This window comes from Microtus oregoni, unplaced genomic scaffold (genome assembly GCF_018167655.1).
Source record: "Microtus oregoni isolate MIOR12 unplaced genomic scaffold, Mior012 000019F_ref0000042, whole genome shotgun sequence".
Lineage (NCBI taxonomy): Eukaryota > Metazoa > Chordata > Mammalia > Rodentia > Cricetidae > Microtus > Microtus oregoni.
The window spans coordinates 198,756-219,118 of NW_024543078.1; the positions used below are offsets into that span (position 1 = coordinate 198,756).

A 20,363-nucleotide genomic window follows, 5' to 3' on the forward strand; every position below is an offset into this window, starting at 1 on the left:
GTTCTGGGTATTTCTGTCTCTGATGCTATGGAGACCTGGGTATGACTAACTGCATATGGACTATGGTCCCTGTCATTTTTAATAGATTTGGGAAGTATTTGGTCTGACTCAGATATACTTTATTTATCCTTCTGAGATCTCTGATAGTATTAATGGCTAGGGCAGTTATAATGTCAGTTTAACAGCAAAAGGTATCCAGAGTCTTCCACAAAGCTATAGCCAACTAGTTGTTAGCTACAACTCAAAGGTTATGCCCAAAACCGCGAAGTTCCCCAAAAAGCCAACAAGGAGACTGAGTCCTATATGTAAAAGCAAAGAGCCTTTATTTTATGCAAATTTGCAAACTCGGTCTCCAACGAATTGGAATAAATGGAAAGCGCCAAGCTCTGTTAGAATAGGGTTTTTTTTTATTTTTTTATTTTTTTGGTTTTTTGAGACAGGGTTTCTCTGTAGCTTTGGTGCCTGTCCCGGAACTAGCTCTTGTAGACCAGGCTGGCCTCGAACTCACAGAGATCCACCTGTCTCTGCCTCCCGAGTGCTGGGATTAAAGGCACGCGCCACCACCACCTGGCTGGTTTTCTTTTTTTAAATTAATTTCTTTATTATGTATACAATATTCTGTCTGCATGTATGCCTGCAGGCCAGAAGAGGGCACCGGACCTCATTCAGATGGTTGTGAGCCACCATGTGATTGCTGGGAATTGAACTCAGGACCTTTAGAAGAGCAGGCAATGCTCTTAACCACTGAGCCATTTTTCCAGCCCCCTAGAATAGGGTTTTATAGTCCTGGTGAGTGTGAGCCAATCTGAACCTCAGAAACTCCTCACCCCCACCTTTACTACTATAAAAACCCAATTCTAACTGAACTCGGGGCTCTTTGTTTATTCCAATATGTTGGCCATACAGAGAGACTGAGTTTGCAAACTTGCATAAAATAAAGGCTCTTTGCTTTTACATACAGGACTCGGTCTCCTTGTTGGCTTTTGGGCAACTTCGCGGATTTGGGCATATGCTAGACACTCAGCTTCTGCGCTGTCTCTACTACTCTCCACCGCTGCCCAAGTCTTACCATTTGGTGAACTCTACTGTGAGACACTTTTTCTGAGGTCAGACAAATATTTTGTTACCCAGTACATGTTTTTCGATCACTTATAATGTGTCATACAGTATATTTTACTTTCTGTTTTTGTTTGAGGTAGGACCTCATTCTGTAGCTCAAGCTGACTTCCAAGTCTCCTAAATTCCTCTTGCTTGGCTACAAACCCAGTGAATAGTGTATATTTGACATCTGATGGCGGGTGGTGGCGTACACCCTTAATCTCAGCACTCGGGAGGCAGAGTCAGGCAGATCTCTGTGAGTTCGAGGCCAGCCTGGGCTATAGAGCGAGTTCCAGGACAGGCTTGAAAGCTACAGAGAAACCCTGTCTTGTAAAACAAATGAAACAAAACAAAACACAAACATAGCACACAAAATGCCTGGCGATGAGGGATTCGGGGTCATCCTCTGAAGCAAGTTCATATGCCTTGGCTGCATAACACCTTGTCAGGTGGTGGTGGCACATACGTTTAATCCAGCACTTGGGAGGCAAAGGCAGACAGATCTCTGAGTTTGAGGCCAACTGTGTGTAGTGAGTTCCAGGACAGCAAGACTGTTTCATAAAGAAACCCTCTCTCAGAAACAAAAACAAAACAAAAACCCTTGTCTTAAAAAAATCTACAGGATGGAACTAAAGCTGGATTGTAAAGAAGAATGGGAGGGTTACAATTAAGGACTTGATTAATTTTGTTTTTTCGAAACAGGCTGAGGCTGACTTGCAATTTGCTGGGATCTTCCTGCCTCAGCCTCTTCAGTGTTGAGAATTAACAATGGTGATTAATTAGCCTTGATCGTCAAGCTGGTACACATAACACCCCATCTCAAAATAAACAAATAATCCAAGGCTCAGGTCCCATGTGTCAGAACTTCCAGTCTCACTGAGGACAGAGGAGCAAGGATGGGATTGGATTTCTTGTGTCGTCTGTGTCTGCCTCTCCTATCGAAAACGTGCTTCCAGGAGAGGTTTCTAGGTCAGAAGACTAAGATGACCACAAACATAAAAACAAAAAAACTTGACCTGAGACTAGGCAGTTGGTCCGCCTCTATTTTACTTTATTTCAGCTCTCACTCTGCAGTCTTGGCTGACCTGGAGCTCCGGGGCTGTCTTCAACTCACAGTGATCGGTCCTCTGTGTCCAGAGTCCTGCACCACCAAACTTAAGGGATGTGGGAGTCACCTGAGATTTTCTTTTCTTTATTTTGATTTTTTTACATGTATCTTTTTTTAAAGATTTATTTATTTATTATGTATATTGTGTTCTGACTGTGTGCATCCACAAAAGGGCACCAGATCTCATTACAGATGGTTGTGAGCCACCATGTGGTTGCTGAGAATTGGACCCAGCACCTCTAGAAGAGCAATCAGTGCTCTTAACCTCTGAGCCATCTCTCTAGCCCTTAAATCTATCTTTTTTAATAGTTTACTTTTATTTCATTTGCATTAGTATTTTTGCCTCCATGCATGTCTGTGTGAGGATGTCAGATCTTGGTGTTAGAGACAGTTGTTAGCTGCCATGTGGATGTTGAGAATTGAACCCAAGTTCTCTGGAAAAGTAGTCAGTGCTCTTAACTGCTGAGCCATCTCTCCAGCCCCCCCCCCTTTATTTTGTTTTTTAATAAATTTGTGAGTGGAGCAGAAGAGCAGTTCAGAGCAGTTGGTGCTCTTCCAGAGGCCCATAGTTCTGTTCCCCAGACTCACATCAGGCAGATTACAACCACCTGTAATTCCAGCTCCAACACATAAAACAAAAATAAACAAATCCTTAAAAACTTTACTGGAAGCACTCAGGAGGCAGAGGCAGGCGGATCTCTGTGAGTTCGAGGCCAGCCTGGTCTACAAGAGCTAGTTCCAGGACAGGAACCAAAAGCTATAGAGAAACCCTGTCTCGAAAAATCAAAAAAAAAAAAAAACTTTACTGGATGCGGTAACAGGCATCCTTAGTCCCAGCACTGCGGAGGCTGAAGCAGGCAGAGGTCTGTGACCTTGAGGTCAGCTCCTGTACATATTCATTTCCAGTTACGTGGAGAGAGCATGTTTCAAAAAAGAAAAAAAGAAAAGAAACATTTATATTTACTTTTGGTTTTTGGGTTTGGGGTTTGTTTCAAGACAGGGTTTTTCTATGTAACAGCCCTAGCTGTCCTGGAACTCACTCTTGTAGACCAGGCTGGTCTCTAACTTCCAGAAATCCGCCTGCCTCTGCCTCCCGAGTGCTGGGATTAAAGGTGCGCACCACCACACCTGGTTTATCTTATTATTTTTTTATGTGTGTGGATATTTTGCTTGATGCAGAAGAGGGGACAGGATCCCCTGGATCTGGAGTTATAGTGAGCCTCCACATGTGTGCTGGTCCTGGGAATCAAACCTGAGTCCTCTGCGAGAGCAGTAAGAACTCTTAACCACTGCGCTATCGCTCCAGCTCCTGAATTAAAAAAAAAAATTGCAAATTCTAGGCTCTCAAAATTATAGTTCCAGAGAATCCTTAGATTCTCTTCAGAGCTTTATTTTTTTTTAATATGTAGCCCAAGGTGACTTCACACCAAGTAGCTCAGGCTAACCTTAAACTCCGAAGTGCTAGAGTTACATGTATTCGTCTTGTTTTAAGTGACCAAAATCTAACCTTTTCCTATTAGCCAGGCTAATCCTTGACAAATCAATTTGTCATCTGAGAAGTCACTTAACGGGCACCTGGCTGCCTGAGAGAAGGGGAATCAGGCAGACTTGAAAAAAAAACAGAATTGACATTGCTGAGACAAACCACGGGCAGTTTTTGTTTGAACTTCCATCACCATCCAACACCCTAAAGCTCCCCCAAAACCCCAAACATCATTCCTACCTATAACTTCCAGCACCTTTGTCGCCCCCACCTTCCTCCTCTGAATGTTTGAATCAACTTTTTTTTTAAAGATTTATTTATTTATTTATTATATATATAGCATTCCTTCCATGTATCCCTGCACGCCAGAAGGGGGCACCAGATCTCATTACAGATGGTTGTGAGCCACCATGTGGTTGCTGGGAATTGAACTCAGGACCTCTGGAAGACCAGTCAGTGCTCTAACTTAACCGCTGAGAATCAACTTTTCATATTGCCCCGTACAAAGCTACAGTGCCATTTTGCCACTCCGCCCCGGATCAGCTTCGTTCAAGTACAGCTCTCCTCTTCCACACTGCTAACTTAACATTTTAAAAAATGATTCTTAGGGGGCTGGAGAGATGGCTCAGCGGTTCCCAGCACCCACATGGCAGCTCACAACTGTCTGAAAATGCAGTTCCATGAGATCTGACACCTTCACACCAACAAACATAATAAAGTTAAATAAATAAGTAAAAAAAAAAGTTTAAAAAAAAATGATTTTTACAATTTGTGGGTTCAGAGGAGGCCAAAGTGCAGGCCTAGCACGCTCCCCCACTAACTTAGCTAGGGGGCGCGACGGCCCGGGCGACGCAGCGACTGAGGCCCAGCGGCACCCACCCCCTTAGGGCTCCCCGCGTTTGGCCGTAGGTTACCACCGCTCCTCCTACGACCTGAGCGAGAAAACCCGGGCAGCGCTGAAGCTGCGGCCAGAGACTTCTAAGGGCCCCACACAGTCTGGGAGGCATCGCCGGGGCCTGAGCTCGCCCTCCTGAGCTGGGCGCCGCGAGCCGGTAACCAAGCGCACATGGCCCGCCCGGCCCTGTTTGTCCTGGCAGCACGCCGCCGCTATTTGAGGCGGTTTTTATCTCCCAGAAACCAGCAAAACCCCAAGCCGAGTCTAGGAAGATGAAAGGGGCCGAGGGGCCTGGGATGGGAGGACTGTAAGGCTGCGGCGAGCGGGAGCTGGCACCGGACAGGCGGAGCCCGGGAGGCGACATGGCCAGCCACTGGGGTGGGGGTTGGGGGGACCCTGTGCGCCACGAAGCCGGGGTCTGCTGTCTCCCTCCGCCTTGGGTATGCTCCCCTGCGCCCCCCACGTCCTGCCCACTCTCCGGGTCTCCTTCGACACAGCCCCCAGCCCACGCGACAAATCCTCGGAACTCGGATTTCTTCAAAGCGCCTTTGAAGCCGCGTGCCTGGCCAGAAGGCTGGGGATCTTGCACCTGGGCAAAGGCACGGGTGGAGCGGGGTGGGGTCGCCTTCGGGTCCCGCTCCTCCACTCTGGCGGCGGGGTGGACCGCGGCCCGGGCGCCGCTGCCCGGGAAAGCACCCTATGCAACCCCTCAGCCCAGCGGGGGAGCCCTGGGGACAGGGGCTGCACAAAGCCCTATTGTGGCTTGGGGACGGCCGCCACAGAGTGGCTTTTGTTCCTCCACTAACTTCGAGGCAGGCACGACTGATTGCAGGCCCCGGGCAGGGGGCGGGTTACGTGCCAGGCGGGTCAGCCGGACGGGAGTCTCACCATCGACGCGCGGAGGCTGCGCTGCGAGATCTCCCTGCGGTGGTCACAGTTGATACTCCGGTCGGGTCACTGCTCAGAACAAGGTCAATGGTACCGACTGAAAAAGCCGTGGATGATAAGCACTCGACCTTCCCAACTCTTCAAATAGCAATAGGAAACTAAAAACTCAACTCCTACCGGCCTTTAATCCCAGTATTTGGGAGGCAGAGGCAATAGGCGAATCTTTTTGAGTTCGATGCCAACCTAGTCTACAGAGCGAGTTCCAGGACAGTCGGGGCTACACAGAAAAACCCTGTCTTGAGAAAGCCAAAAAGAAAAGGAAAGAAAGATAGATAGATAGATAGATAGATAGATTCAACTTTGTTAGAGAGCATGACCAACGAAGTTGCTTTTCTTTTTTTTTTAAGTTTCAGCGTGAAACGCAATCGCGCCGGATTAAATATCCCCACCTTGCTAAAGAAATGTCCCATGGGGCTGGAGATATGGCTCAGTGGTTAAGAGCATTGCCTGCTCTTCCAGAGGTCCTGAGTTCAATTCCCAGCAACCACATGATGGCTCACAACCATCTGTACTGAGATCTGATGCAGGCATACATGGAGGCAGAATGTCATGTATACATAGCAAATAAATAAACTTATTTATTTATTTATTTATTATGTATACAATATTCTGTCTGTGTGTATGCCTGAAGGCCAGAAGAGGGCACCAGACCTCTTTACAGATGGTTGTGAGCCACCATGTGATTGCTGGGAATTGAACTCAGGACCTCTGGTAGAGCAGGCAATGCTCTTAACCACTGAGCCATATCTCCAGCCCCATAATATTTTTTTTTTTAAAAAAGAAATGTCCCATGGCCCATCCATCCCCCACCTCTTCCCCTTTTCTCACCAGACACAATTTCAAATCGAACTTTTATTTATTAAATTAAAAAAAAAAAGACTCCACAAGGGGATGATCCTTTCAACGATGTATGTTCTTCCCAGACTCCACGGGCTTTACCCTTTATTTTGGTAGAAGGAGCAGGGGACAGAACCGGAAGACCCAATAGTCTCAGGAAAGGCGTCCAAAGGCACAAAGCGGCTTTTAAAAGTCACTGGAATGGAGTGGAAACTCAGACTGGGGGCCTGTGGCTGTAACCCCAAATCCGTTTAGGGACCTCTGTCCTGCAATAAACTCTTCTCATGGCTTCTAGGCCTTGAACATTGTAGGCATTCAATAAATACTTGATTCACTTGAACTTATTCCCAGAGAAAGCCTTCCCCCCATTTCAGAAGGGGCACCTCCAAACCAAAGTCCTGTTAGGTGGACTTTCCCCAAAGGACAAGCTTCAGACGGCAACTGCAAGTTCTCGGTAACCATGACAACGGGGTTATTAGCCTGAAGCGGTCACAGGGTTTGAGAGGGGTAGTGGAAGAACCTGCGCTGAGGTCCAGAGAGCTGGGATCCAGGCAGTCCAGTCCTCCCCTCCGCAGGACTTGAAGTTTCACAGCTTCTGGGTGGGGCTGGGGATCTTAGTGACCTTACTGAGAGACACCCACATAAACTCTAACTAACAACCCAATTTTAAAAACCCCACTGAGACCTTGATGATAGAGATCTATGAACAAGATCTCCACTACCGTTTTTTGTCTATACAGAAATGCATTTGACTAGAATTTCCTTAGCAAAAAAGAAAAAGGAAAATCCCCTTCCCTCTCCAGCTCACTCTACCTGACCTGTCATAACTTAGATAAATAGAATTATTATTATTACTATTGTTTACTCCTGGTGCGTAGGGGTTAAGTACTCAAGGCTGGGGGCAGCCTCCCTGACCCTGGGGTCACCCCATCTTGGGGATCAGATCCCCCTTGGTCTGCCCCCTTCTTGGCACTATGCTCCCAGCCGGGTAACTAACACCAATTTCCCTAACTCTGCTTCCTAATGAAGAACCACCAGGGGGCAATAAATTATCATCATCATTGTGTTTGCTTTTTTTAAAAAAGGCTCAAGGGAATGAAGCACAGCAGAAGCCTGAATTCAGCCGGAAGCTGCTGGGGAAGTCGCGAATAGGGTTGGGAAGCAAAAAGATTCGATGGCAAAGAGTTAATGAGGGCGATGGGAGTCCAAATGGAAGAAAAAAGTAAGAGGCTGTGAACACGGAAGGGACGAGAGAGTTTAGGAAGCCAGAGCACAGGCACAGGCAAGGGCTTGAGAGGAGTTTGACTAAGTGGGTAAAGGGAGAAGAGCTAAGGAGATAGCCAGGTTAATGTCTAGGGGTCAGGCGGAGAAAGCCCCCAAGTATAGCATGCATAGGAAAGAGTGAGGGGCAAGCAGTGGCCCACCACACCAAGAGAGCCTGGCAAGAGGACCCTGGAACTGGAGACCTTCCTCTACCCAGCTCAGATCTCTAGCAGGTTGCTCTGCTCCGGACTGCCTCCAGGGGCTTTTTCTGGGGGTGCAGGCGAGGTGGAAGATCGGGGAGGCTGACTGGCTTCTTCTTCCCCGACGCTGCGGCCCTCCCCCAGCTCCTTAGGGCCACTTGGGGGCGGCCCCGGGCCTGGTTCCCCGTGGGTGCGCTGGTGTTTGCTCAAGTGGTCGCTTCTGGTGAAGCGCTTGGAGCAGAGCAGGCAGGTGAACTTCTTCTCCCGGGTGTGAGTGCGCACGTGGCGCTCCAGCTCGTCGGAGCGGGTGAACCTCTTGCCGCAGAAAAGCCAGTTGCAGACGAAAGGCCTCTCGCCAGTGTGCCAGCGCAAGTGGGCTTTCAGATGGGAAGCCTTGCCGTACACTTTGCCGCAACCAGGGATGTGGCAGCTGTGAATGGGTTTCTTCCGCAGCCCAGCAGCTGCTGCCCCCAGCCGCTCGAGCTCCTGACAATTGGGGCAGTCGCAAGTAGAACGGCCTGCCCCACTACCGGCATATCCACCACTACCCCCAGTGCCTGCACCCCGCGGGGGTTTGCCTGCACCACTCCCCTCCAGTTGCCCACTATTGCCAACAGCCTTGGGCTTATAAACATCTTGGGGTAGAACATGCTGGGGCCCTGATTGCAGGAGGTGGGGCGCTGGGTAGGGAGCTGGATTGAGGGGGGCAAAGTCAGATGGGTAAGTAGGCAGCTGGGGGTTCAGTGGAGGCTGGGTAGGGCCTGTGGACAGTGTCCCTTGTAGCCCATCACCCTGGCCCTGGCCACCACCTAGCCAGTTGCCCCCAGGGTGCATGTCCCACCAAGGAGTAGGTGTGTTGCCTGGACCTGGTGAGATGCCTGCATGAATACCTGCCTTGTACCAGGAACCATAAGGATGGGCCATATCCAGAGAGGTGTAGACACTAGGCAGGCAGTCAGAAGAGCTGTGCCCCTTGGGCACCAGTAGCCCAGGGTCTTGGGCACCAGTGGGCCCAGGAAATGAATGGGGAAAGGGTGGATAGTCATTGGCATAGCCAGAGGCTGGGGCAGGAGGACTGCCTGCAGGGGAGAGAAGCCCATTGGTGCTTGAAAAGGGAGCTGGGTAGGCGTCCCCCATGGTTTTGGGGGCTGAAAGGTCGGAGTATGGCTTCTTTGTGCCTCCTTTTCCCACTGTTGTCCCACAGTCCCGCAGAGGGCTGGAGCCACCAAATTTACTGCACGCTGCTGTCAGCATGGCCAGGGGACTGGAGCCATAGTGAGCTTCTTCCTGTAGAGAGAGCCAAAGGAACCACTTAGGAGGAAGATGAGAGTGGGAAGAGTGTAGCTATGGGACTGAGACCTACAGACACGCACAGAGGTTAGGGAAAGCTAAAGAGAGGGGAGCTAGAGGGAAGAGTGGCATGCCAGCAATGCCCTGGACCCCTGGACCCCTGGAGCCAGAACAGGAGAGGCCCAGACCTGATACTCTAGTCCAGCAGACAGGAAGTGCCCACTGTGGAGTCTGAGGAAGAGCTGGCTGAGGTGAGAATTGGGGCCCTGACCTAGGAAAGTGGACTTGAAGCAGACAAAAGCCAAGCCATGGCCAGGGACTCAAAAAGGATGCCCCTCAAAGAAGAGCATGACCTGAATGTGGTAGCTCACACCATAATTTAGGAGGTAGAAGTAAGAAAAACCAGAGGCTCAGGTCACCCTCAGCTACACAGCAGTTCCAGGCCAGAACAGGCAGCATAGACCCTGTCTCAAAAGCAAACAGGCCGGGAATAGTGGCGCATAACTTTATGCCTGAACTCTGAACAGAGGCAGGAGGATCTCTGTGAGTTCAAGGCTACCCTGGTCTACACATAGTAAGTTCCAGGACAGCCAGGGCTATGTAGAGAGACCCTGTCTTGGAAAACTGAAACTAAAAACCCAAACTAAAAAGCCTAGCTCCTTAGGACACCAAGGCAGGAGGGTCACTTGAGCCCAGGAGTCTCTGAGATGAGATTGGTCGCACAGCAAGGCCACTGTCTTCCATAGCCTCTCCACAGGAAGCAGTATGGGGGCACAGAGGGAAGCAAAAGCACTGGGGAACCATGTTGGACCCCAGTCCAGAGTTCCCTGGCTTCACCTCACTTCCATTTCCTATTTCTGCTTCAGTCCATGACTGAAGAGTCACCGCCTCATCTCCCTGAAGTCAAGTCCACAAGGCCCTGGGAAGGAATCTCTTGGCATGGACTTTGGAGCTGGGAAGCTAGAGGAGAGGACAGCAGAGACACTGTCGGAACCCAGAGAGGGAATAGGGCTGCCGCCAGGCCTACACTGATGAAGCAAGAATGGTTTTCAAACAGGCATTGGGCGCCTCCTGCTTCTTGGTACTAGCTAGTGTTCCTCTGAGCAATGGAAGCGTCCAATGTCATCAAGACTCTCTAAGACAGGGAGCTGGTTAAGACACTGAATTACAGCCTTTCTCTTCCATGTCTCAGTATCCCCTAACATGTGGTCCATGGATGGGCTGGTCCACACCAAACCGTTCAAGCGAGTGAATGGAAGACATAAAAGTGGACTGAGGAGGCCTTTTAGAAACACGGGAGTGGCTGCGCGGTGCTGGTGCATGCCTTTAATCCCAACACTTGGAAAACAAAAACACGCTGATCTCTGTGAGTTCGAGGTCAGCCTGGTCTAGAGTGAGTTCTGGGACAGGCTCCAAAGCTACAGAGAAACCCTGTCTCGAAAAAACAAACAAACAAAAAATTCACAGAGGTATCCAGGTGGTGGTGGCGCACACCTTTAATCCCAGCACTCGGGAGGCAGAGGCAGGCATGCTTCTGTGAGTTTGAAGCCAGCCTGGTCTACAGAACGAGTTCCAGAACACCCAAGGCTACACAGAGAAACCCTTTCTTGAATGACCAATCTGAGCACCCTCGTGACTGTCCTGCCTCAGGAGCTCCTGGTACCCCTCCTTAGGTCACATTCAGAATCTCATGGGAAGAGATGCAATCTAGCATCCTTGACTAGTATGTACAAAATACTGGGTTCAACCCAATTACCTTACAAACAAAGAGAGAAAATGAGAGATCCTACAAAAGCTTGGTCATATGGGGCCAGTGAGATGGTCCAGTGGGTAAAAGCATTTGTTACCAAGCCTGATGACCTAAGTTCAAGCCCCCACCCCGCACCAGAACCCAAAATGACAGGAGAGACCTCCCACAGCTGTCCTCTGTCCTCTGGCTTCCACACTTCCCATGGCATTCACATAGATACACCCCTCCCCTCGTGTGTCCGTGTATCACACATTTTTCTAAAACCTGGTTATTGGGGCTGGAGGGATGGTTTGGCAGTGAAAAGCCCTTACTGCTCCCCCAGAGAGCTGGGGTTAGGTTCCCAGCACCCACATGGCAGTTCCAACACCCTCTTCTGGCTCCGCAGGCACCAGGAACACACATGGTGCACATACATCCATGTAGCAAAACACCTATACAAGTAAAGTTAAAATAAAAAAGTGCTAGTTGTGGTACATGCCTTTAAATACAGCACTCAGGAGGCAGAGGCAGGCAGATCTCTGCATTCAAGCCCAGCCTGGTCTACAAAGTGAGTTCCAGGACAGGCTAGCAAGAGTTACAAAGAAACCTTATGGGGTGGGGGTTGGGGGGATAGGAAAGAAAAAAGAAAGGGAAAAAAAGAAGGAAAAGTAAAGAAAGGAAGAAATAAATAAAAATCAATGTCTAATGTCTTCCTAATAAATCTTACAAAGGAAGGCAAGAATCCAGGGTTCTCAGAGCTGCCTGGTGGCCCCTAGTTCAGTGTGCAGGTGTGAGATGAGATGCCAAGTCCTAGAGGTGAGGCTAGTGTCTCCACATCTCAGTGAAGGGCTTTGCGATCACGACTTAGCTATACTGCACCCCTGCCCAACTGTGTAAGGTCTTGTTAATTCTACAGCCTCCTGCCCAGAGGTGGTGGTGCACACCTTTAATCCCAGCACTCAGGAGGCAGAAGCAGGCAGGTCTCTGAGAATTCCAAACTGACTCCATAGCTACTGAGAAACCCTGTCTCAAAAAACCAAAAAACAAACAAACATCCTACAGACAGCCGGGCGATGGTGGCGCACAGCCACTACCACCAGGCTCCCTGAAGCTTCTAAGGGCCCAAGCAGAGAGGTTAGGGCAGGAAAGCTGGTGGGACAGGAGTAAAATTTAGCATGAAGGGGAGGTGGCAACATAGGAACTCAAAGACTTGTGGAGATACAGAAACCTGGGACACAAAGGACACTGTGCCATGCAAAGCTGTGGTATGCCACTATGGTAATGACAGAGAACCAGGGGACCACAAAGGGAGATGTTTGCTTTAAGAGACAGAAATGGACAGGAAAGTAGAAAAACAACAGCAAGGAAAGCAGAATAAGCAAAGAAAGGTGGTCAGGGATCCCGGGCCAGGAAAAGACAGGAGAAGGAAGCCGGAGGAGGAGAAAGGCATACACTTCCCACCTAAGAAAACCTACCATGGCGATGGGCCCCAGACAACCCCAGAGCAGGTCATTCCTCCCTCCTTCTCCCCCTTAGCTGCTGCCCCTCCCCCTCTGCCCAGCATGGCCCTGCTCGGCTCCGGCTCCGGTGGCTTCCCTGCGGTCGGTTTATTTTTAAAAACGCCGATGCGGTCCCCCGCCTGCCCGGCCCTCACACTGTGGCCACAAGGGCCTCAGCCAAGCCCAGGGACCCCACCCAGCTGTGGGGAGGTAGGGAGGGGTAAAAAAGACAGCCAACCCTAGGCTGACATGAGACCCCGACTTTGGGAGGAAGGGCCAATGGGGGCCGTGGAGGTCAGAAAGAAAAAGCAAAGTACCGGCCTGCTCTGGGAGCCAAGCGCTGGAGAAGTTCCACCCCAGCGCTGCTCGCTCTGTAAGAGCTGAGGGAAAGGGTTCAAGCTCCTATGTATGCTCATATGCATTACCTTGTAGAAACCAAGATACCCATTTTCCAGTTTCCCTGTTCTTCATCCCTGTCCCACCACCCTTTAAACTAAAAGGCTTAGCCAGGTGTGGTGGTATATGCCCTTAGTCCCAGCACTGGGAAGCAGGCAGGGCTCTATGTGTTTGAGGCCAGTCTGTTCTACGTAGTGAGTTCCAGGACAGTCTACATAGCGAGATCCTGTCTCAAAAAAGGAAAAAAAATAAACAAAATAAAAGATTTAAAGTACTGAATGAGGAGCTTCTAAAGAAAGATAAGCTTGAGCCGGGTGATGGTGGCGCACGCCTTTAATCCCAGCACTCGGGAGGCAGAGACAGGTGGATCTCTGTGAGTTCGAGACCAGCCTGGTCTACAGAGCTAGTTCCAGGACAGGCTCCAAAGCCACAGAGAAACCCTGCCTCGAAAAAACAAAAAACAAAAAACAAAAAAAAAAAAAAGAAGAAGAAGAAAGATAAGCTTTCTCTCTGATGTCAAGTGAAGTGAAGGGACTGCCTGATTCCAAGTAACTCACAGTGGAAATGCTTACTACACTTCTGACAGCTGGGACTAGCTGCAGAGGCTGAGCACCCTGGCTTCCTGGTCCTACTTCTAGCTTTCTCCCGAGTTTTCTTAATTCACCCAGCTTTATAATTTTTAAAAATGTTCTTGTAGGCAGTGGTAGAGCATGTCTTTAATCCCAGCACTTGGGAGGCAGAAGCAAGCGGATCTCTGTGAGTTCGAGGCCAGCTTGGTCTACAGAGAGAATACACAAGTCTTTTCTTGAAAAACAAACCAAACTTTTTTATTATGAATATTTTTATCTCATCCCTGCTAAGCAAGCACTCCAGCACTGAGCCCTATCCCGACAGCACAGGCTTCCCAACTCCATGCCTAGTATCCTCCCCTCCCCAGCTCCCCTCAGCTCAGCTAAGTGTCCTTACCACAGCAGTCGCTTCCCTCTCTGAACCCCAAGTTCCTTCCACTGCTGGAGAAGCTACTCATCTCAGAGGGATTCCCAGGGCATTGCAGAAGAACCTAAGACCCTAAAAACTAGGTATAGAAATGGAAAGACTGCCTTAGGTGGTGGCGCACACCTTTAATCCCAGCACCTGGGAGGCAGAGGCAGGCAGATTCTGAGTTTGAGGGCAGCCTGGTGTATAGAGTGAGTTCCAGGACAGCCAGAGCTATGTAGAGAGACCATGTCTCAAAAAAAAAAAAAAAAAAAGAGAGAGAGAGAGAGAGAGAGATTGGTCCATGGTTGGGTTAGGTGTGTCCTGATCACAGGGAGCTGGACACCGGCAAGCCTAGCACCCAGAAGCATGCATTCTTATTCCCAAATGCTTCTGTCTTTCCAGAAATTCTCCCAGATGCCCCTCCCCCAGGCACGCGTGCCACGCTGGCAAGGCTGGGAAGCTATGCATGCCCACAACACTGTCCTTGCCCTGGCAGACCCAGGACTCAAATGCACCTTTTTTTTCTGCTTCCTCAAAACCATTGTTTCAATATAGTCTGTTGAGTAGAAGTATGTGCCCATAGTCATACATATACATAATGATAAATAAAGAAATTTAGACTCTATTGGGGAAGGGGCCACGAGAACAATCGGTACACAGTGCTGTTGAGAATAGGTCTCTGTATCGGGATTCCTATCTGCTTATAGAGTGTGTCCCGCCCTACTGGCTTGTAGGCCATTACCTCAAACTCAGTCACAAAGTCATTATCTCATAACCTTATGGACACCACTCCTCATGTGGACTGAGTACTTACTAAACTAATCCAGCTTCTAGTACACACGCACTCTTGTGTACACACACACACACACCTGTGCCCACAAAGGCAGCAATGTAGGCAACTCTAACACTTACACACAGGCCAGTGGACACGCATGCACATCTCCCACAGGTTTAGCCAGGTGACTTTCTGATCAATCAATCACCAAGGACTCGTCACTCCTGGGACCTGAGTTAGCGCACCCAGAACAGAGATTTTGTTTGTTTTGTTTTTGAGACATGGTCTTTCTATGTAGCTCTGGCTGTCCTGGAACTCTCTATGTGGATTGCGCTGGCCTCACCTGCTTCTGCCTCCCAAGTGTTGGGATCAAAGGTGTGTGCCACTACTTCCAGGCTGAGATGTGGCTTCTGAAGGCCCCCAAACATGAACAAGTCGATGCTGCTGGAGGGCACAGACATCCAAGGAGGATCATCTCACCCCAGATTCCTCCAGAAGGACCCTGAAACAGCATCAAGTGGCTGGAGGACCGTAAGTCCTCCCTGTCCGACTCTGTGCTTTGGGTCCCCCAGAAGCCATGGCAAAGTTAGTGATTTCTCAAGATGCCAAATTCATATGGTACCCTAATTCTCTCTGTCATCAGAACCAGAGGCAAGGGATACTGGGGTCTCAGCCTGAGGGGAGTGGCCCAGTCCTCCCTGGCACCTCCCACTCCCAAAATAGAGCTCAGTTTGTCTTTGGCCGAAAGCTAAATATTTGTGAGCCGCCGGGCAAGCGGCCTCAGACCCTGTCCCTCCTCCTTGGTTCCCTCTCAGGTCAGCCCCCCACATGCAGGGCTGTTCTCCTCTTCTCTCCCACAGCCTCCCTCCTCTCCCACACACCAGCTCCCAGTCCAGGCTCTCTCCTCAACACAGACCTGACCAAATCTTGCTTAGTGTAGGAGCCCTAGACATGGGACTCCCTCCCAAGCCAAAGAACTAGCTGAAGGCTCCTCCATGCCTGCTCAGACACTATCCGCTGTCAGCCTACCTGTTCCCTGCTGTCATTTTCCCCCCACCCCCAGTGTTCTTGCACTCCTCACAGTTAGTGCCTAGGTGACCTTAGGGGTCCTCACTTTCTTTTTACCTAACTCTCTCTCCCCCTTCTTTAACTGCCCTCCGACCCCTGGCCCTGTTTTCCCCTCCCTTTGCTTCTACCCCCTATTCGCTCCTCCTAGGACACTACTCATCACCAGAAGGATCCTGGAAGTGACTGGCTTTGCAGCTACCGCCTCTGTGAGCTGAGGGGGTGGGGTAGGCATGGGTTAGGACCAGGAAGATTGTAGCTGGTTTCCTAGGAAGAGGAGGAAACAGTTACCTCAAGCAGAGAGGACGCCATCCTCAGGCTGGGGATCAGGTCCCAAGGAGCCAGGCAGATGGAGAGAATCGAGGAGCCAGAGGGAAAGGGGAGAGGGAGGGAGAATGGGAGAGAAGAGATCTAAAGTTAGAAGGGACTGGGGGGTGGGGGTGGGGGGGCTGCTCTCTGTCTGTAGGGATCCACCCTCCTAATTACAGCTTTCCCAGCGGAGAAGACTCCGGATCCAATGAGGAGGGCGAGAGAGGGAGGCAGAGGGTCCAAATTTCCTGTTTCATTTGCTGAGCTCCCCAAAGAAGGGATCTGGGAGGGAGAGGAAAAAAGGGGGCGCCCAGGGAGCGGGTGGGAAGCAGGAATATGGGCAAGTTGTCAGAGCTTCTTTGGGGGTGCTACCGGGAAAGGTGAAAAAGGCTGGTAGACCTAGGTGTCCTACATACCCCAGAAATCCAATAGGCATCTGTGGACAGTCCCCAGAGCTGCTCGGCATCTGTACCTGGGGAGTCTGGGGTTGGCTGTCCCGTCTCCTCTCAAGAGGTCTGGCAGGAAGACTGCTGGCAAGGGGTGGCCTGAGGGCGCTGGGAGGGATCCACTCTTCTCTCAGGTCAGCTCGCTCTTGTTCCCACTCAGATCCAATCCTACTGGGAGTCCTCACGGCTACTCAGTGGCGCGGCAGCTTCTGTTGCTGCTGCTACCGAGGTTGCTGCTGCCGCCGCTGCTCTGCTAAAGGAAAGAACAGGAGGGAAAAGGAACAAACCCCAAACCACTAATTAGAGATCTGGGGGGGGGATGGGGGATTGGGGACGACACTCACACAGAAAGACTGGAACACACTGACATACACACTCATGGACAAACACAGGGATGATGCATGCACACGTACATACTGCTACCCACATACCCACATGGGACTGTCACTGTGGTGAATGAACACAGACAAACTCACATACAATGGATATGATGACACAATGGGGCACCTACACTACCACCCACCACCCCCCAACGCTGGCAATGGAGATGCTTTCTTGTTCATTCAGCCACATAAAATCAGGATGGCACTGTGCGTGTGTGTGTGTGCGTGTGTGTTGTGTGGAATAGGAGGGATGATCTGCTCTTTGTGGTTGTGTGTTCTGCCCAAACTGTCAGTGTCAATGAGTTAGCCTGGAGCAAGTTATGGGGTGTGGGAAGACCATGGCACAGTTTGCAGAGGAGGGTATCCTCAATGAGACCTAGGCCCACCTAAGTTTGTAGGACAGAAGCTGGAAGTTGAGATTTCAGGCACGCAGGAGCGAGGGTCAGAGCAGAAGGCCATTGGGTCAACTGATTCATGCCCATACTTAGCCTCTTGGGATTAATCTCCCCCTTCAAAGAACATTCCGGCTTCTCTCATTTCTGATGCACCAGTTGCCATCCCTGATGTCTTCTTGGCTAGGTGTTTTTTTTTTTTTTTTCTTTTTCTTTTTGGTTTTTCGAGACAGGGTTTCTCTGTGGCTTTGGAGCCTGTCCTGGAACTAGCTCTGTAGACCAGGCTGGCCTTGAACTCACAGAGATCTGCTTTGCCTCTGCCTACAGAATGCACCACCACTGCCCAGCTTTTTATTTTTATTTACTTGGCTAGGGTTTTAATGTTCTTCCTTCAGTAGGTGGTCTCTCTCGGAAGTCATCTTGCTTCCGAGGTGGGGCTTCTCGGCTCCCTTCTCAGTGGCCATGCAGAAGTTCCCTCTGCAGAAAGAATTTATGCCTGGCGATGGTGGCGCACGCCTTTAATCCCAGCACTCGGGAGGCAGAGGCAGGTGGATCTCTGTGAGTTCGAGACCAGCCTGGTCTACAAGAGCTAGTTCCAGGACAGGCTCCAAAGCCAAAGAGAAACCCTGTCTCGAAAAACCAAAAAAAAAAAAAAAAAGAAAGAAAGAAAGAAAGAAAAAAAGAAAGAAGTTATGCTAGTGCTTGATCAGGACTTCCAACTCTGATATCCCATCCAGATGAAAAAGAGAAGGGATGTCGATCAAGACAGAGAGGTAGATCTAAAGTATTAACTCATGCCTTGTCTCTAGGGATAAGTTCATGGGGAAAGACTGGACAGCCAAGCGGTAAGCATAGCATCTGTTGGGGCTGGAGAGATGGCTCAATGGTGAAGAGCACTGGCTGCTCTTCCAGAGGACCTATCTGGGTTCAATTCCCAGCACCCACATGGCAGCTCACAACTGCCTGTAACTCCAGTTCTAGGGGACCCACCAACACCCTCACACAGATATACATCCAGGCAAAACACCAACGCCCATAAAATAAAAAAATAAATAATTTTTTTTTAAATAACATATGTCCCAAAAGGAGACCTGCCTGGAAGGGGACCTGCAAATCCCTCTGCTCTCAACCTCGCCTGCCCTTCCCCACTCTCTAGCAGCCCCCACTTTCTCTTTGTGGGGGGAGAACCCACTTCCTGTTCCTTTTGTCCTCACAGCTTTTCAAAGAAAAAAAATAAGAAATGGATGGTAGGGACCTTCATGGTAGCTTAAGTTGCAAGCAGAAGGCAAGTTCACGGAGGACTTGAGTTCTGGATCCCAACTCTCAAATTTGATTTCCCTGGGGAGGGCCGGGATTAAAGATTAGCAAATACAAACTGGGCAGTTGTGGTACACTCCTTAAATCCCGCACTTGAGAAGCAGAGGCAAGCTATCTAGACTTTATGAGTTTGAGGCTAGCCTAGTCTACATGGCCAAGTTCTATGCTAGTCAAGGATCCTTACTGAGACTGTGTCATTATAAATAAAGCTGGGCGTAGTGCTACACACACCTTTAATCCCAGCACTTGGGAGGCAGAGGCAGGCGGATCTCTGCGAGTTTTGAGTCCAGCCTGGTCTACAGAGTTCCAAGATAGCCAAGGCTGTTACACAGAGAAATCCTGTCTTGAAAAACAAAACAAAACAACAAAAAAGAGACAAAACAAAATCTAGAGAAAGCAGAAAAGAAAAGGCAATGACAACAAAACCGCCTTTAAAAAAAAAAAGAAAGCCGGGCAATGGTGGTGCACGCCTTTAATCCCAGCACTCGGGAGGCAGAGGCAGGCGGATCTCTGTGAGTTCGAGACCAGCCTGGTCTACAGAGCTAGTTCCAGGACAGGCTCCAAAGCCACAGAGAAACCCTGTCTCGAAAAACAAAATAAATAAATAAATAAGAAAGAAAGAAAGAAACAGACACAGAGGAACAAAGATAGACACACTGGCCAGAAAGAAAGGGAACTAGCTAGAGGCATAGCCAGGTCTGGAGGAGGTGAAGGGTAACGCAGCCAGCAGGTGGGGGGCGGGGATGGGGTATAAATAGGGCATAATTGTGTTGGATGATTACATGGGCCACCCCACCCGTCTGCCCAGAAGGAAGTGCCCGTGGTGGGCCGTTCCTATGACCTCGTAGTCTCCTCTATGGTGGTGGTGGGGGCCGTTCCTACGACCTCATAGTTTCCTCCATGGTGGGGGGAAGTCAAAGGACAAAGTGTTGGTTGAATTTCTAGGGTTTTAATTAAGAGACTGGGAAGAAGAAAAGGAAGCTCTCTGGCAATTCCTGTATCATTAGAGAAACAGAGGGTAGATCAAACAAGAAACTGAGGCAGCAGGGAAATCTAGATTCTAAGAACAAAGAAACGAGAGAGGGAGTTGGATCCAACCCTGACTACAAAGAGAATGAAAGGGTAAAGGATGGATGAGGAGGAGAAGGTAGAGACTCGCAGGCAGGTAGATGCCAAGGGTCAGCCTTTCCACTCCCTGTGGGAAGGGGTAGATGCACTCAAAGCCAAAGAATGGTAGGAAAAGAAACAGAAGGAGCAGGATCCAGGAAGATGTTAGAGCCAGGGCCTGAGGTCGGAACCCAGATGGGCAGCCGCTCCACACCAACAAGCCTCCTGGACAAGGATCTGTGTCAGCCAGGTGAGGGGTACCCACAGCCCTCAGGCTCTGATTTCCGACTTTTTTTTCCCACTCCAGTTAAGACAGCATTGCAAGCCAGCTGTGGATCTGGTATTCCTGGGTCCTGTTCCCCACCCACCCCTCCAGTACCCTCAGCAGCTGGGGGCAGCAACTGGAATCCCTTTCCAAGGACCTCCTCCACCGTCACAGGCCTCCCTCCGCCCAACCTCCCAGGGGGTGGGGCAGCCCAGGCAGAGGCGCCATGTGGCAGCGGCGGGTAAAGGCTGCGGCTCTGGCCCTTCCAGTATAAACCCCCTAGGCATCTGGTTTCTATCCACCACCCCCACCACCCTGGGGGCCCCTTAGCCTCCGCCCATGGCCACCCAGACACTGAGCTCTGAGATGGACGTCCCTCGACGCCTTTCTGATCTCCCAAAGCCAGCACTGGGCTGAACCGCAAGGACCACTCCCTTCCCTCCCTCCCTCCCGCGCGAGAGGTTCAGGGTGGGCTTTCCTAGACTAGAGGGGTTAAATTTGGAACCTGCCTTCAGTTCTAATGATTTTGCATCTTTTGGAAAGGTGGAGGGAGAACGAGATTTGGAGAGAATGGAAGGTT

General features: G+C 50.1%; 1 protein-coding gene across 1 annotated transcript; it reads right to left on the reverse strand.

Moving 5' to 3' along the window:
• Positions 1–7,850: 7,850 nt before the first annotated feature.
• LOC121459906 (transcription factor Sp7-like) lies at positions 7,851–15,876 on the reverse strand. The gene is made up of 2 exons (XM_041669996.1): positions 15,856–15,876; positions 7,851–9,119 (listed from the first exon to the last, which is right to left on the reverse strand). Exons 1-2 carry the CDS (start codon positions 15,874–15,876, stop codon positions 7,851–7,853), a joined length of 1,290 nt encoding a protein of 429 aa, XP_041525930.1.
• Between the last annotated feature and the right edge of the window lie 4,487 nt (positions 15,877–20,363).